Source organism: Nicotiana sylvestris, chromosome 6 (genome assembly GCF_000393655.2).
Source record: "Nicotiana sylvestris chromosome 6, ASM39365v2, whole genome shotgun sequence".
In the NCBI taxonomy this organism is placed as follows: domain Eukaryota; kingdom Viridiplantae; phylum Streptophyta; class Magnoliopsida; order Solanales; family Solanaceae; genus Nicotiana; species Nicotiana sylvestris.
The window spans coordinates 32,559,776-32,578,696 of NC_091062.1; the positions used below are offsets into that span (position 1 = coordinate 32,559,776).

Consider the following 18,921-nt stretch of genomic DNA (forward strand, 5'->3'; position numbering starts at 1 on the left):
TTAATATAAAGGGGGACAAGACAAAATTTAGTGGGGAGGAATCTTGTATTTGTTTAGTGAAGCATGGGGGACAAAATATAATTGGGTGGTGATGATATATTTATTTAATGTAATGGAATGAGTGAGAAGATAATGGGTTTGGTAGGGGAAAGAGATTGATTTTAATTGATTAAAGGGTTGGGATTATATATAGGAAGTCTTGAACACAAAACAAAGACACACACAGAAAAGAATAACAGAGAGGAACGAATCTGAAAAAAAAGAACAGATAGACAGAACAGAAAAACACAAAGAGAGAAAAACAAAAAGAGCTGAATATTTATGAAAGAGAAAAATTCCGAAAAATATTCAAACTTTCAAATAAAAAAAAAACTAAAAACTCTTCTGCTTTCTTTCATTGTTTGAAATCAGCATTAATTGTTGTTGTTTCATAAAAGTTGGAAGCATTTGTTTTGGGATTACTACTCCACCAGTCTGTTACTGGGTTGTTACTGTTGTTGGGCTGTTGTTGCTGTGTTGTACTGTTATTACTGCTGCTGATTCTCATCTTCATTTTCTTTTGCTTCCAATATCAGGTACACAACTGTAATTTTGGCCTTTTGTAAGCTGAAAGTGAAGAATGGAAGTTTAGATTTTTAATTTAGTTTTTTTTATTAATTGCATTTAGATTATTCATGTATTATTATTCTGTAAATCACTATCATTTGGCATAACTAGGCATGTTATAGCGATATATTAAATAACGCCTTAACCGGATTATTAGGAAATATATTTAAGCCTGATTACTAATTAAAACTGTTTAATAATCAAAATAGAAGAAATAACGTAAAAATGGCGTTATTGAATCAGTTTGGCAAAAATTGACTAAGTTCCTTATTCATAAGTTTTTTTTTGTCAACGTTAAGTTAATCGGAATCATGTAGTTAATTTCAGTTAAAACATGAATTAGTTTGCGAATCAAGTATTAGGACATGATGTGAATTAAAACAAGGTTAGTCAAGGTTAAATTGTTTAATTTTTAGAAATATGGTTTAGTAATCAAGTTTTTTTTCAATCTTCAGTATTTGTAAATAATTAATTTCAATAAGCTTAAGTCATACTAACAATATGAATTTTAATCCAACTATGGGATAATTAGTTTTTATTTTTTATTTTTTGACAATTCCATGTTGTTTGTAATTATAATTTTAGTAATATTACTTTCCATTAATATTTGTTTTAAATTAGTAATTAATATGTTATTTTTAAGTATGTAGAGATTGACTTCATAATTATAGACAAACTTAGTAATAATAAAGATGTAGTCATTAAAGGGTATTCATAAAATAAGGGAGGATCTCGCTAAAAAATAAATAAATATAAATAATACAAAAATTGCAGTCCTCCAATCTTATTTTTTTAATATAAGAAAATACCTAGATTCCGAGATGGGCGATTTAGTAAAATTCACAGTCCTACCTAATAGTATCATAACGCGTAGTATTTTGGCGCATATTTAATAAGGTTATTTTCTTAAATACGGGTGTACATTTATGTAACCCAAATCACGATCTTGACGAAGTCAAAATGCGTCAACAAATCACGTGTGCACTGGTTGTGGCGTGGTTCGAGATGCGTTTTCACGACGTTGCAATTTTGTATAAAATAAATAATGATAAAAGCGGTTTTAAAAGTTAAATTTGCATATAAGTTCTTAATTGTTTAAAAATCAGATAAATGAGCCAAATATGACAATTGAGCGACCGTGCTAAAACCACGGAATTCGGGAATGCCTAATACCTTCTCCCGGGTTAACAGAATTCCTTATCCGGATTTCTGGTTCGCGGACTGTAATACAGAGTCATTCTTTTCCTCGATTCGGGATTAAAATTGGTGACTTGGGACACCCTAAATCTCCCAAGTGGCGACTCTGAAATAAACAAACAAATCCCATTTCGATTGTCCTTTAATTGGAAAAAACTCCTTCACCCCTCGCGGGGGCGGAAAAAGGAGGTGTGACAGTAGTTACCAAATAAGTTATAGATACAATTTCGCCAAATCTTATGTGGTCCCACATTGAATTTGCAGCAGCACCTGGATCATTACAGACACTGTCTGAACACATCTATAAACCATGTGATTGGATGAGAAAGGGGATTAATGCACTAAGGATCCACGGCAACATAACTGGAATGGTATCTGGATACTAAAGTTCCACATTCACAGCTCCACAAACAAATTCATTGAGCAAGTGATATCATCCGATTCAGTTCCAAGGAAAACCACAATCCCCACGACAGACTCACTTTCTTAAATCTAACTACTCTGTAGCCCACCTTTTCGGGAATAAGGCCACAGGCATTGTTATGAAATCACTCAAGTTTTAAGATATTAAATATGCTTCCCCTTGAAGAAGCATCTCTTCTCTAATATTGAATGAAATTACCTAACCTTATTTGGAAAAAGAAGAACAGCTCTTTTCTAATACTACTTGGTGAAACAATATTTGGTGGTTTGATTTGAAGCCAATAAGGCTGTATTTGCTGGGATCAAACAAAATCAGATTGTGGTGAGATTGGGAATACGCAGGGGAAAAGTGTAGAAGCGCAAGGAGACGGAAGGAAGAAGATGGACAAATTATGGCATAAACTTCTTGGTCGTTGACTGATCTGGGTTCTTAGAAATTGAGGATATAGTTATTGTGTGATCGCACAAATTATGGATTTATCCAGTAAAATGGGACGACAAAGAACAAGGTAATTAATAGTGAATTTTTTGTCACTATTAAGTCACCTAGCAATCCTCACCTTTCATGGTCACTACCTAAATGCACAATTGAAATAGATACAACTCCTGATTCAAGTCCACGCGTTAACTCTGAGTTTTGCAATATCTGGATCAAGAATGAGAATGGAGTTTTAATTACTCGTTTGTGCGATCAGAAATCATTCTAGCCCCTCGAAGAGTTTCTGTGCCACTCCAAAATTCAAATAGATTAGTTTCAGAGCTTGTTTTCACGGTTTTTTGTTCAATGACAAAAGAAAGTCAAGTGGCATCCTTGTATTCACTGATATCATTCACATATACCGCAATGTGGATTTTAGTCATTCGAAGTAACTATTTTTTTTTTTTTTTTTTGAGAAGATAACATGTCATTCGAAGTAACTCTAGAAATACAAATAACAATCAAACTCTTTAAGAGCTCTACATGGTTTGTTTTAACACATATAACTACTAGAAAACCATTAAGGAAGATTTGGAACACAATCCCTGCATGTATGCTGGAATATATGGAAGGAAAGAAATGTGAGATGCTTTGAAGGGAAGAAAGTGTACAGCAACTTAGATATAACTGCTTATGGCTTATGGCTTTTGGCTTTTTGGTGTAATCTTCAGGATGTAAAGGATGAAAATAGCATGTTAGATTTCATAGACTCTTTGCAAGATTAGGACCTTATTTGTGTACAGATATCCTTCATTTTTGTTTTTGTACAGAAGGATTACTGTCTGCTGTACTGTCTTAGCACCAACTTGGTGCTAAGTTGTTGCATTTTCAATACATAATCTACTTACCTTCTCAAAAAAAAGGTACTAGGAAATGACATGATGCCTATTCCAAATCAACTAGCACATAAATGTGCAAGCTTAGCAACTTCAGGAAAACATGAGCACAGGAATGCCTCTTGATTGATACTTCTGTTCTAGTATCTGGAATTAATTAAGAATTCATCGAGTCATCAAATACAAGACACAGTAGCTACTATCCACATAACAGGATTTAATAGATTGAAATTAAAGAATACCTCCTTCATTTCCTTTCTAATGGACAAACTAGAAATCTACTAATCACATTTGCATTAAGATGCTAAAAAACGAGGTTGATCTCGTTCAGGGTAACTGAGAAGGGAACACAGATCAACCTATTATGACTTATTTTAATACCTAACTGTTTTACCTAATAGGCTAAAACTACCATTGATCCAAAAAAAGGACTTATTGCTGCTCAAAACCAAGTAATAATTCTTTCTAATTTGGGATATCCCAAAATGTTTAGCATTACTTCACTGATAATATACCCTTCCAACTATCACCTTATAAAAAAGACTTACAACTTTCAAGAATCCATAAAAGAGAGGAACATCCATTAGAAAACAAAATAGTAGGAGCAAGATATAACTAGCACTAAAGCTCTTGGCTGACATTTCTATTCTCTAACGTGTGGCTATATTTCCGAACCTAGGAAGCCATACAGTATGGTTTGCAAGTTATTTCTCGTATCAGCAAATCTCTGTTTCTTGTTCAACTTCATTAATTTTAGCAATTGGAGGGGTGACATGAGTCCTTTCCTTCTCTTTCTTATACTTCTTCCCTCAACTCAAGATTCAAAATCTCCTCCTGTCTTCTGCTTATAAATGTCATTAACTTTAGAGGGTATAATCCAAGACAGATAGTAAAATTCAGATTGTTGGATATAGTTAACCTTATTATGCCCTGAATTCGGACAGAGCAACACGATCCAAATACAAAGAGCTGCTGACTTATTCATAGAATCCTATCTAAGCATAGTTTCTTACCATCTAATCAGACGAAATCAAACTATTAACGTAAAGGTTGCTTAACGAAAATGACACAAAAAGTAACTATTCTGATTGACTATGAAGTTGGAAACTAAGGGAACAGAAACCACATCACATTGATATCATTCAAATCATTAGCTATACATTCAATTCCTAAAATCTAAAACCAAATAAGTGCAAAGTTCATAGAGCAATCTAAAGCATCATACCAACTATAACACTGGATTGGAACTTTCTTTTCCCTCTTCAATAACGGACTCTTGTTGATCCGGATGAGCCATATCATATGTTGCATGGACACCAACAAGTACGTAGTAAATGAGCATTACAGCACTGCATAGGATGAACCGATAAAATGCTGCTTTACCTAGAGAACCTATCAAAAATATATTCATCCCAATTGACAATGATGGCAGCCATGGCACGAGAGGTACACCCCAAACTTTAGGAAATCTTTGTTTTGGAAGCAGTGCCATTACTAAAGTGCCTAACAACCACAAAGCGCCAGTCACAGTATACCCGGCCCAATTTTTTTCATCCATACTCCAGAGAACTGTTGCTCCAATCGATGAACCAATTACAATGGACAAGCACAGAAGAAATTTAGCCAAATCATACTTCGGAGTAACATCCGTAACGTAGTACCGCCTAACGAGCAATGCAACAGCCATAAGCATGAAAATGGAAAGTGTACTAAATGAGAACACGCTTGACAAGACATCCAAGCTCGTGAACAAAGCAAGAATGCAGCTAGTTATAGTCGTCAAGAGAGTAGCATAAATTGGTGTGCCAGTTTTTGGGTGAACCAGAGCAAACCATGGAGGAATCATATGTGCTCTTGCAATCTGAGTTGTGTATCGAGATTGTCCCATCGACCCAACAAGCATACTCGTAGTCATTCCCTTAAGTGCACAAATCCCCACCAAATACTTTGCCCAATTCATACCTATGCCCTCAAATGCAACTGAATAGGGTGCATTAACATCTACTTCAGTGTACTTAACCATCATAGTCAAAGCCAATGCCATCAAACAATAAACAACAGTGATCACAGACATTGAACTAACCAACCCCAGTGGTATATCCCTTGACGGCCTCTTAGTCTCCTCAGCCATATTTGCAACCATATCAAAACCCGTATACGACCAGTACACAACTGCTGCAGCCCTAAATACCCCACCAGCTCCAAAAGGGAAAAAAGGCACTAAATTTGAACTCTTCCCATGAACAAACCCAACAATTACAATAAACAAGATTACACCAGCACTAACTATAGAACTGACCGAATTCAATATCGACGTCCTCTTTGTCCCGGTCATAGCAATCCCATTTGCAACAGCAAGAATCACAACAGCTAAAGGGTCCAACAAGTTAAACCCTTCAGCAAAAGAATCAATCTTGATTCTTAAAAAATCAGCATCACTATTAATAATACTAGCAAAATAAGATGTCCAAGATCTTCCTAATCCAGCAGCCCCCACAATAGCCTCTAATAAAATATTCCCAGCAGCTATATATGCAACAAAATCACCCAACTCAACTCTCAAGAATGAAAAAGAACCACCAGCTATTGGAATATCAACAGCAAATTCAGTGTAACAGAAAACAGAAAGCAAAGCAGAAAGACCAGAAATAGCATATGAAAGGACAATAGCAGGGCCAGCATGAAGTCTAGTTTCTTGACCAGTAATGTTAAAAATACCTGAACCAACTACTGAACCAAAACCAAGCCACAGTAGGTCCCACCAAGTGAGGCATTGTTTCATTTCATTTTCTGACTGTTTTTTTAACTCAACTAATTCTGTTGTCTCTGTTGAACGACAAAAAAGGCGGTTCTTGAGGCGAGTTGGGGTTTGAGAGAGGGCAGTTTTGTAAGTGGAGAAATTTTGGAAAGAGGGTTCTGGGAAAAAATCTTGTTTGCTGAAACGCCAATACCTTTTTTGGGGTTGTTGGGTTTTTGGTGAATAATCCATTGTTGTTGTTGTTGAGGTTGATTGGGTGAGAGTGGCTTTGTTGGGGGGATTTACAATTAGAGGAGTTGTGAGATCTTGAGGATATTCGGAAATTGGCATGTTTTATGAATCAGAATATCAGATTATAGTTGAAAAGGGAGAAAATAGGAAGAGGAAATTTTGTGAAATCCCAAGATTTCAGGGGTAATGCAATCATTTGCTGATTTCAGTTGTAGCGGATGTATTTTACTTACTATATATATATACTAGTGTTTGAGCTGAAGTATTCTGTATGCGTCGTACTAGCCTCCTTATACCTTACTTGTTTGAATTATACCGTATGTTGTTGTTGTTATATATATATATATATATATATATATATATATATATATATTAGTGTTGAACTTCGTTTGATTTATTTAGATGTATTTGGACGGACGGGTTGGCATAATAGGAACAACGATTTACACGAGAGCTCTTCTTTTCCCTCTTTTTAATTGCCAACTTGTACTGCCACGTTTTGCATGACTAGAAAATTATTATAGCAATGAAAAAAAGATTACCTCAGGTTTTGTTATGTCGTACTAACCTTGCTTTGTGATTTTATAATATTACACTTACTTTCTATATTTTGATTTTTTTTGTACCATTCATTTAATATATTTATTATTAACATAAAAAGTTAGTATTAGACTATTTTGTCCTTTTCTAATCTCAAATTAATTGAGGAAGGAGATTGTATGAGTCAAAATCAGATAAGAGAAATTCGGCACGTGGAGACAATAAGACCGAGGTCGGACAGTCATCAATAAGGCCGAGGTCAGGTAGACCGATGTCGGACAGTCATTAATAAGGTCGAGGTCGGGCAGTGATGAAACAGCTAGTTTGCTTTGGATTTATCAAAGGGAATATATTTTTTTAGGATTTTCTATGGATACCCATTATAAATAGGAAGGGAATACTTCCCAAAAAGGGGCTCTCTCTCTCTCTCCCTCCCTCTCCCTCTCTCTAGAAAATATGTAAACATACCTTTTTAAAGAGATTAGACCATATGTGATCTCAGACCTTCATTAGATCCAAAAAGGGTCCTAAGGTTCTTATATCTGTTATCATTCATCTTTATCAAATAAAAAAGGATCCACTTCACTCAAGATTGAGTGAATCTTTTCCTTTATTTACATTTTATTGTCATTTAATGTTACTTAATGCATCTCTCTTTATGCTATTAAATCTGACCATAATCACTACCAGCATTTATACTCAGCTATGTTTTTCTATTCATATAATTCGTTTTGGATCTAGAGCTAATTATCCTTAACTAGAATTTACCCTCCATCTTCTTATTTAATTAGTTTAACAAAAAAAAGATCTCATACATTTTTTTGCTCAAACAGAGATGTGGTTGGAATGTATTAAAAAAAATCCTTTTTTTTTTTAAATGGGTGGATCATAAGTATAGATCGGGTATTCGGGTGAGTTTTAGTTAGAAATAAGGTGGTTCTTTTTTAATCAATCTGTCTTTTTAGAAGGGACAAGGCATTTAACGGGTGGGAATAAATTTGATCCAAAAAGTGTTAGGTTAGTTACACTTAAAAACTAAGAGAATGGTAAATATAGCTTATTTTCGATAGTAGAAAGGTAAATATGATCGAGATATTTTCATTATTTTGTTAAAATAATTGAAATGCCCTTAAAGTCATTAACGCGAAAATGAGCTTATTGTCAACATTTTTAAGTTTAAAGGCAAACACAAATTAATGTGTATCTCAATTCACTTTAAATTATAAATTGATAAGAAATAGATTATTTTTAATAAAAATAAATTATTTATACAATTAACATATAATAATTAATAATTTGAGCACCAGATTATAAGATAAAAATAGGATCGTTTAGTGCATAAACTCTGCATAAAAATCTCAACCATTTTAATTTACAAGGTAGACCTAAAATTTGTAATTCAGCAGGAAATAGTAATGATAAAAGTTTATCGTGAAAAGATCACTGTTTTGAGATTTTGAAAAGGAATGAAGAATCACGTATGAGTATCCATGGAATAGCAAAAAAAGGTTCAACAAATGAAGGTTCTTCCGATATGGGCTCATAGCATGTCACGATCCGGAATCCCAACCTCGGAGTCGTGATGGCGCCTAACATTCACTTGCTAGGCAAGCCAACGTGAAATTGATGATTAACCAATTTTAACAGTTAAACACAAAATAATGATATTCAACGAAAAATAAATGCCAAGTCTAACACAGTATTAATATAAACCACGTGATAATTGTTGGGTTTTGCTATTAATAACAAAAGAGATGTGAATGAAAAATGGTGGAAAAAGAAATGGAGGAAAGTGAAATTTTGAATTAGTTCACTTTAGTAATGCACTTTGTCCCTCATTGGTAGAAGGAAAGAAAATCTTTGTGTATATATAGAGAAGCTCATTTTTTAGCTCTAAAAGAGTTAAGAAGAAGGCAAGCCTCGCGCCATCGTCGTGCGGCTTCGGCTTTGGTCAACGATTGATTGATTAATCTTTTTGGACAAAATTCTTTTCAATTATTTATTTAATTAATTAAACTAATTAACGAAAATTCAATCTGAAATAACCCATGAACTGTTCCAACAGCTATGGCTGTTCTGAAAGGTTGAAAACCTTTTAAAAAATAGTGCCAAATTGGCTATAAATATTCCTTCAATCCCATAATTTTTACATACTAAATTTTTTGATTATCTTATTCTTCTTCTGCATAATATTTCCAGTGTGTTTTACGACCATTGAGTGGTTCGTCGATCACCAGAATTTTTATTACCAATATGTTGGTGAGTTAAATCGTTCTATCCTGGGAGGATATATTCCAGAACCCCGGGTATTTGAGGGGAATAATTTCCTTAAGGATACACTGTGTATTCAGTGGGCTCAATTTATTCCTATATTGTTTTCAGAATTTATTTTTAACGTTCTACTTCTACTAACTTTCTGTTTCTGTTTTTCATAAAGTTTATTGTTTTATTGATTTTTACAGCAATACGGTTTTAATAACAATCTTAAGGAAATTAATTTTATTATATTCTACATTCTGTTTCTGGAGATTAAAACCTGTGTGATTTTCTACTCCTTCTAAATTTTATTATTCTGATTTGAAGATATAAAAACTTCATCAGAATATTAAAATTCAGAAAACGATTTGAAGAACATAAAAACTTCATCGTTTTCTATAAAACGGTATATAAAAACATCAGTTTTTTACGTACTGTTTACTGATTATAGTATTGTTTACTATTCTGGTTTTGCCATTAATTGAACTCTTCTATTATTGACAGTGAGAAATGGCAATTGATAACAGAAATCCTTTTGCGACTATTGCTACAACGACGATAGCCTCGTCAAGCCGCACTACTGTTCCTCCGGCCAAGAAACTAGGGAAATTTTCTGGAGCCAACTTCAAAGGATGGCACCAAAGGGTGTTCTTCTAGCTTACCACACTTGGTATGCATAAATTCACTAGTGAAGAGCCTCCAGTGCCTGCTGCGGACATGACGGACAATGAGAAGTTCATGATTGTTGAGGCGTGGAAGCAGACATATTTTCTTCGTAAAGGATATATCTTAAGCGCTTTAGAGGAATACTTGTACAATGTGTACAGTGCGATGAATACTTCGAAAGAATTATGGGACACACTTGAGAAGAAGTACAAGACGGAAGATGCATGCTTGAAGAAGTTCGTGGTTGTCAAGTTTCTAGACTATAAAATGATAGACAACAAAACTGTGGGAACCCAAGTTCAGGAGCTTCAACTTATTTTTCACGATCTTATTGCTGAAAGTATGGTCGTGAATGAAGCATTTCAAGTGGCTGCAATGATTGAAAAGTTGCCTCCTTAGTGGAGAGATTTCAAGAATTATCTTAAGCACAAGTGATCACGCCCAACTATGACTTATAAAAAGGACCCCTGCGGACGTTGCAACTATAACCTGAGTATTCTGCCAAGAGTCGAATCCACAGAGAGTTAACCTATCAATCACTATCTTTAGACCCACTAAACTCTTGAGAAACAATTTCCTCAAACGTTTGAATCATAGTTGATGGTGTCTTCAATAACTAAAATTGCAAGTAAATAAATAGCTGTAAACTAAGGATGCTAAGGTTGTAAACAATAATGAGAAAACGCTAAGGTAATGACTTCCCCTATTGATGGAATCCCTTCTGTTTATGCTTCATACAAATTGACCAACACCTCTCTATCAACCATGAACGCTCATCTTACCGTAAATCTCTCCCGAGTAATCACAGTAATATACTCAATGCACTCTCCCGAGGTACACTAGCTAGCTCTAATTAACACGGTTCACTTTAGATTGCACTCAAGGCTTCGTTATCCCTAATCCCGCCTTTAAACCCGCAGTTATAGATCCCTCTTATACTTTGGGAGTGGTGTTGTTCAACAATAACCTAAATATGCACTCTCTCCCGAGTTATGCACACTAAATAGGCACAGCTAATTGAGGATCCTGTCAATTAACTACAACATACACAAAGTTGAACAAATAAAGATTGAGACTAGCAATTTGTATTCACATAAACAAGAAGTTCATCCCCCAATAGGTTCCATCAAAACCTTAGACAAAGGATTTAGCTACTCATAACTATGGGTAAACAAACTAAAATAATATTCATCATAAAACTTGCAAGAAAAATAAAGAAAAGAAGAAAAATGTTTTGGGTGATCTCTCACAATTGTTCTTCTTGCCAAAATACTCTCTTGGGCGGAGTCTAGTGTTTAAAATAGGGGTTTGGGCTAAAAATCCCGTGTTTTGCACTTTAGTCCCTGAAGTTCTCCGCCTCCGCCGCGGTTCTGCTACGGTCGCGGTCAAACCGCGGCCAAACATGCTCTCTGATTCTCACTTTGTCTGCAGCCCTCTTCTACCGCGGTGGAACCGCGACAATCCTCTTTCGGTTCTGACTTGAGCTGTTTCGCGTGGTTTACTTGACGGAATTTTACGATCGGCCTCTTTTTCTCCATATTTGACCCCAAAAGTACTCCATAGCCTTCTCTGGTTATATATAACCTGCAAAGCATGAAAAACACTAATAAGAGCATTTTGTTATCACTTTTATCATCCAAACTATACAAGACAGTGGTTATTTAGGGCCTAATTATAGTTAAATTCACCTATTATCAACAAGCACAAAGAAATGAAGTAGGAAGATCTTGTGATACGTCTAAAGATTGAGGAAGACAACAAAACAACCGAGAAGAAGTCTCGTGGAAATTCAACGATCATGGGAGCTAATATCGTTGAGGAGACTGCTCCATAAAGTAAAAAGAGGAAGAGGTCTTCTGGGAAGACTAAGAAGCAGAACAAAAAGAAATTCAAGGGAAACTGCTACAATTGTGGAAGAGTTGGTCACAAAGCCCCTGATTGTCGTCTCCCAAAAAAGGATAAGAAGAAGGGACTGGCCAACATTGTGGAGAAGAATGATGACATTGATAATCTTTGTGTAATGCTTTCGAAATGGAACCTAGTTAGAAATCCGAAAGAGTGGTGGATTGACTCTGGAGCCACTCAATATGTTTATGCTGTCAAAGAAGCATTTATGACTTACTCTACTGCTGGTCCCGAAGAAGAGATTTCCATGGGAAATTATGCAACAACCAAGATTGAAGATTATGGGAAGATATTCCTGAAGATGACTTCCGGTAAGGTGTTAACGCTCAACAACGTTCTTCATGTTCCTACTATTAGGAAGAATTTAGTTTCTACTTCTTTACTTGTGAATAATGGATTCAAATGTGTATTTGTTTCTGATAAATTTGTTGTAAGCAAGAATGAAATGTATGTTGGAAAAGGCTACCTCGCGGAGGGCTTTTTCAAACTCAATGTAATGGTTGTTGATAATATGAATAAAATTTCAGCTTCTTCTTATTTATTGGAGTCAAATGATTTATGGCATATTGGTTTAGAACATGTCAATTATAAAACCTTGCGGAAGTTAATTAATTCAGAAGTATTGCCTAAATTCGAGCGTAATAAATCGAAATATCAAATATGTGTTAAATCTAAGTTTGTAAAATATCCTTATAAGTCTGTTGAAAGGAATTCAAATCCTTTAGACTTAATTCATACTGGCATTTGTGATATGAAGTCGACACCATCTCCAGGTGGGAAAAAGCATTTTATTACTTTTATTAACGATTGCACTCGATATTGTTATGTTTATTTGCTTAATAGTAAGGATAAAGCAATTGAAGCATTTAAGCAATACAAGAATGAAGTGGAGAATCAATTGAATAAAAAGATTAAAATGATTAGAAGTGATAGAGGTGGAGAATATGAATCTCCCTTTGCAGAAATATGTTCGGAATATAGAATTATCCATCAAACTACTCCACCTTACACACCTCAATCCAACGGAATTGCGGAAAGGAAAAATCAGACATTAAAGGAAATGATGAATTTTTTATTAATAAGTTTCGGATTACCGCAGTGTTTGTGGGGGGAAGCTATCCTTACATCTAACAGAATACTCAACAGAGTACCTCACAGCAAAACACAATCTATTCCATATGAAAAATGGAAAGGAAGAAAACCCAACTTGAAATATTTCAAAGTGTGGGGGTGTCTAGCAAAGGTACAAGTTCCTTTACCTAAAGGGATTAAAATCGGACCAAAAACAGTAGTTTGCGTTTTCATTGGATATGCTACAAATAGTAAAGCATGTCGATTTTGGTTTATAAATCCGATAATCCCGATATTCATGTTAATACGGTAATTGAATCAGATAATGCTGAATTCTTTGAAAGCATCTACCCGTATAAAACTGAATGCGAGTCGTTAAGTGAAAGACATAAACGACCTCGGGAAGAACCGAAGGAAAATACTCCAAGTATATAAGATCTAAGGCGTAGTAAACGTCAAAGAAAATTTACTTCATTTGGACCAGATTTTGTGACATTCTTGCTTGAAAATGAGCATCAAACTTTTAAAGCATCTATGTCATCTTCTCATTCAACGTTTTGGAAAGAGGCAGTCAATAGTGAGATTCAATCAATTTTGGATAACCATACATGAGAATTGGTTGATCTTCCTCCAGGAAATAAGCCTTTAGGTTCGAAATGGATCTTTAAACAAAAATTAAAGCTGATGGCACTATTGACAATTATAAGGCAAGACTTGTTGTCAAAGGTTATAGACAAAAGGAAGGCCTCGATTACTTTGACACTTACTCGCCAGTAACAAGGACAACATTTATTAGGGTGTTAGTGGCACTAGCGGCTGTGTATGGTCTTGAAATCCATCAAATGGATGTTAAAACAACTTTCTTAAATGGAGAATTGAAGGAAGCGATTTACATGGAACAATCTGAGGGTTTTGTAGTTCCTGGTAAAGAGAAGAAAGTATGCAAACTTGTTAAGTCATTTTATGGACTTAAACAAGCACCCAAACAATGACATGCTAAATTTAACCAAATAATGTTGGCAAGTAGATTTAAAATCAACGAGTGTGGCAACTATGTTTACATTAAAAACACTTCAGGTCATGAAGTCATTGTTTGTTTATATGTTGATGACATGTTGATAATGATCAAAAGTATGGTAGATATAAATACTACAAAGCGCATGTTGGCTAGCATTTGACATAAAAGACTTAGGAGTTGCTGATGTGATCTTAGGAATCAGAATTCACAAGACTCCACAAGGTCTAGTATTATCACAGTCTCACTACATTGAAAAGGTACTTGACAAGTTCAAGTATTTGGATTTCAAAATTGCCAAGACTCCAATTGACGTAAGTTATGCTCTTCAAAAGAATGAAGGCGAAAGTGACTCACATCTGGACTATGCAAGAGTATTGGGAAGTTTGATGTATATCATGAATTGTACGCGACCAGATATAGCATGTGCTATTAGCAAACTGAGTCGGTTTACAAGTAAGCCCAATCAAATACATTGGATGGCAGTAAAACGAGTTGTGGGGTATCTGAAACATACCCAAAATTTTGCTTGGCATTATAACAAATATCCCTCCGTGATCGAGGGATATAGTGATGCAAATTGGATCACCAGATCATCTGAAGTTAAATCCATGAGTGGATATGTTTTCACAATTGGGGGTGGAGCAGTATCTTGGAAATCATCCAAACAAACGTGCATCGCTCGTTCTACAATGGAACCTGAATTCATAGATTTAGATAAGGCCAGTGAAGAAGCTGAATGGCTCCTGAATTTCTTGGAAGATATTCCATTTTGGCCCAAACCTTTGGCACCTATTTGTATACATTGTAATAGTCAAACAGCAATATGTAGGACAGGGAGCGTTATGTATAACGAAAAATCTCGTCATATACGACAGAGACACAATACCGTTAGACGACTACTCTCTAGTGGTGTTATCACAATTGATTACATAAAGTCGAGAGATAACGTGTCAGATCCACTTACAAAAGGCCTATCTAGAGAGGCAATTGAAAGATCATCAAATGGAATGGGTTAAGGCCTAGGACAAGTCATCATGGTGGTAACTCTACCTAGCAGACTAGAGATCCCAAGAGCTAGGTTCAAAGAGATCAAACAAAGTTATGAATGACGGTTCAATATTGTCAAATAACTCAACCCATTCTCGTGATAAAGACAATGTTCAAAAAACGAGGTAAAGCATTAAGGTTTTTTGATGAGTCAATAAAGCTTAAAGCTTTTTAATAGTTGAAACTAATTTCAACTATGCTGCCATGATATCAAACTTCAACTTCCAAAACATTCAACATCTTTAAAATAAGTAATAAATACGAAATGAATAATCAAAGAAGTAATAATCTAACTTAAGCATGGATAACATAATTAACGAAATAATATAATACAAATAAACAATTTCCACGCATGCTTTAATCCAATATGAACGTATATGTATTCGTCACCTTACATATATGTTGTCCCCACACATAAAATACGTAGCAAATAGACGAAAAACTCATAATCCCTCAAGTCAAGGTTAACCACAACACTTACCTCACTCCGCAACCAAATCAATGCTTAACCGCGACTTTTCCTCTAGAATTAGCCTCCAAACCAATCAAATCTAACAAAATGTAGTTCAAATAATTCAAAATAAGCTTTAGAAACTACCCACGAGTGAAAAAGATTCAATCTTTAATGTTTTTGGAAAAGGTCAACCCCGGTCCCCCTTGGTCAAAATCCGAGATTCAGACTAAAACTCAATTACCCATTCACCCCGATTCCGTTTATGTGATTAGTTTCGAAATCCAACCTCAATTTGAGGTCTAAATCTCAATTTCTCAAAACTCCAATTTCTACATAAATCCCTTATTTCTAACATGAAAAAACATAGAGTAAAGGTTAAAATCAATGGGTGTTTATGGAAATATAAGGAAACAAGTTAAAATCTACTAACCTACAAAGTTGGGATAAAAACCCTCTTTAAAATCGTCTCTAGGCCGAGCTCAAACTTGAAAATGGTGAGAAATGGGATAAATCCCGATTTTGGACTGTTTAAAAGACTGGACGTCAGGAAATCATCACGTTTGCAAGACACCTAACGCGATCGCGAAGCTTTGCGGCCTAACAGGCCTTCGCGTTCGCATTGGCCTCATCCCCCTGCACTTCGCGTTCGCGAGCATGGGCCCGCATTCGCGTAGAGTAACACCTGCCCCCCCCAGAATCCCCCTTAATCCATCGTGTTTGTGAAGGGTAATCCCTCTGTTGCTTTGCGTTCGTGACCGGTTCTCCACATTCACGTAGAAGAACATCCTTTTCTATCCCAGTTTCCCTTTTGCGATCGCGAGAGTACCTTCGCAATCGCAAAGCACCAAGCCTCTGATACCAACAACAATTAAAAAAACTAGATTTTCTAAGTTCAAATGGTCTGTAGCCTATCTGAAACTCATCTGAGTCCCCCGGACACCAAACCAAAGTGCACACAAGTGTAATAACATCATACAAACTCGCTTGCATGATCAAAATACCAAAATAACACCTCAAACTACGAATCGGACATTAAAATGCATGAAATTTTCAAAGAAACTCAAAAACTTTCAAATTCACAACCGAGCGTCCGAATCCTATCAAATCAACTCCGTTTTGCACTAAATTTTGCAGCCAAGTCTTAAATAGTAAAATGAACCTATACCAAGTATCCGGACCGAAATCTGAACCTAGTAACAATAAAGTCAACATACAGTCAAACTTCAAAAATCTTTAAACCTCCAAATTACTAGTTTAACAAATTACGTCAAATCAAGTTAGGGACTTCAGAGTTCAATTGCGGGTATACGCCAAGTCCAAAATCACGATACGGAACCATTAGGATCGTTAAAATACTGATCCATGGTTGTTTACATAAAACGTTGACCATAGTCAACTCAAAGCATTTTTAAAGGTAAAATTCTTCTTTTCTTGAATTTTTCACATAAAAACTTTTGGAAAAAGATATAAACTATGCACGCAAATTGAGAAACACTAAATGGAGCTAATCGAGGTCTCAAAATACTATAATAAGTGATAGAACTCAGAATGACCTATCGGGTCATCACATTCTTCACCTCTAAAACAAACGTTCGTTCTCGAATGGACATAGAAAGGTACCTGGACTGGTGAAAAGGTATGGGTATCTACTCTGCATATCGGAATCGAACTCCACGTAGCTGCCTCAATCGGTTGACCTATCCACTACACTATAACCTAAGGATAACTCTTACACCTCAACTTCCGGACCTGCCATGCTAGAATGGCCACCGGCTCCTACTCGTAAATCAAATCTGTGTCCAATTGGACTGAGATGAAATCTAATACATGGGATAGATCATTGTGATACTTTCGGAGCATGGAGATATGGAACACCGTGTGAATTGTTGATAAGCTAGGTGGCAATGCAAGCTTAAAGGCCACCTCACCAACTCTTTTAAGGATCTCAAAGGGTCCGATATACTTAGGGCTCATCTTGCGCTTCTTTGGAACCTCATCACACCTTTCGTGGGTGTCACCCGGAGCAAAACCCTCTTTTCAAGCATGAATGCAACATTACAAACTCTTCGGTCGATATAACTCTTCTACCTAGACTGTACTGTACGAAGTCGATCCTGAATTATCTTGACCTTTTCCAAGGCATCCTTAACCAAATCGGTACCCAAGACCATGGGAGCCCAATAAACAAATCCATGGTAAAACGCTCCTACTTCCACTTGAGAATATCAAGTCTATATAGCAAACTACCAGGCCTTTGATGCTCGTACTTCACCTGTTGGCAATTCAAACACCAAGCCATACACGCAACTATATCATTCTTCATTATTCAACCATTAATGCTGCCTCAAATCTTGATACAACTTGGCAGCACCCGGATGAATGGAATACCGTGAACTATAGGCCTCCTCAAGAATCAACTCATGAAGTCTATCCATATTAGGCACACAAATCCAACCCTACATCAGCAACACCCCGTCATCGCTAATCGAAACCTGCTTGGCATCAACCATGCTGCACCGTGTCCTTAAGGACAAGCAAATGAGGGTTGCCATACTAACTCTCTCTAATGCGCTCATACAAAGAATATCGAGAGACCGTGAAAGCAAGAACCTGACCAATCTCAGAAACATCTAACCTCATGAACTGATTGATCAAGTCCTAAACATATGATGCTAGTGGTCTTTCACCAACTGGAATATATACAAGGCTACCCATACTCACAAGCTTTTATTCAAGGCATCGACCACCACATTGGCCTTCCGGGGATGATATAAAATATTAATATCATAGTCTTTCAATAGCTCTAACCACATTCGCTGCCTCAAGTTGAGATTCTTTTGCTTAAACAAGTACTGTAGACTCTGATGATCTGTAAATACCTCACACAACGCGCTGCAGAGGTAATGCCTCCAAATCTTCAATGTATGAACAATAGCTGCCAACTCTAAGTCATGAATATGGTAATTCTTCGCATGAACCTTCAACTACCGAGATGCGTATGCAATTACCCTACCATCTTGTATCAATACTACACTAAGCCTAATATGCGATGCATCACAATACACAATGTAGGATCCTGAACCTGTGGGCAACACCAACACTGGGTTGTCGTCAAAGTGTTCTTGAGCATTTGAAAGCTCAACTAACACTCATCGAACCACCTGAATGTATCACCCTTCTAGGTCAATCTAGTCAATGGGGCTGCAATGGATGAAAATCCCTCCACGAACGGGCGATAATAACTCGCTAAACCTAAGAAGCTCCGAATCTTTATAGCTGAAGTAGGTCTGGGCTAGTTATAAACTGTCTCTATCTTCTTAGAATCCTTATTAATGCCTTCGGCAGATACAACATGCCCCAAAAAGGCAAGCGGGTCCAACTAAAACTCACACTTTGAAAACTTGGCATATAACTAACTATCTCTCAGAGTTTGAA

General features: G+C 36.0%; 1 protein-coding gene across 1 annotated transcript; it reads right to left on the minus strand.

The window, feature by feature from the left end:
- Positions 1-4,560: 4,560 nt before the first annotated feature.
- Positions 4,561-6,747, minus strand: LOC104232033 (cationic amino acid transporter 8, vacuolar). The gene has a single exon (XM_009785129.2). It carries the CDS (start codon positions 6,626-6,628, stop codon positions 4,769-4,771), a length of 1,860 nt encoding a protein of 619 aa, XP_009783431.1. The 5' UTR covers positions 6,629-6,747; the 3' UTR covers positions 4,561-4,768.
- Between the last annotated feature and the right edge of the window lie 12,174 nt (positions 6,748-18,921).

What these genes read in the sequence shown, in the direction of transcription:
- LOC104232033 (XM_009785129.2), bottom strand. Translation starts at nt 6,628, where the DNA reads ATGCCAATTTCCGAATATCCTCAAGATCTCACAACTCCTCTAATTGTA.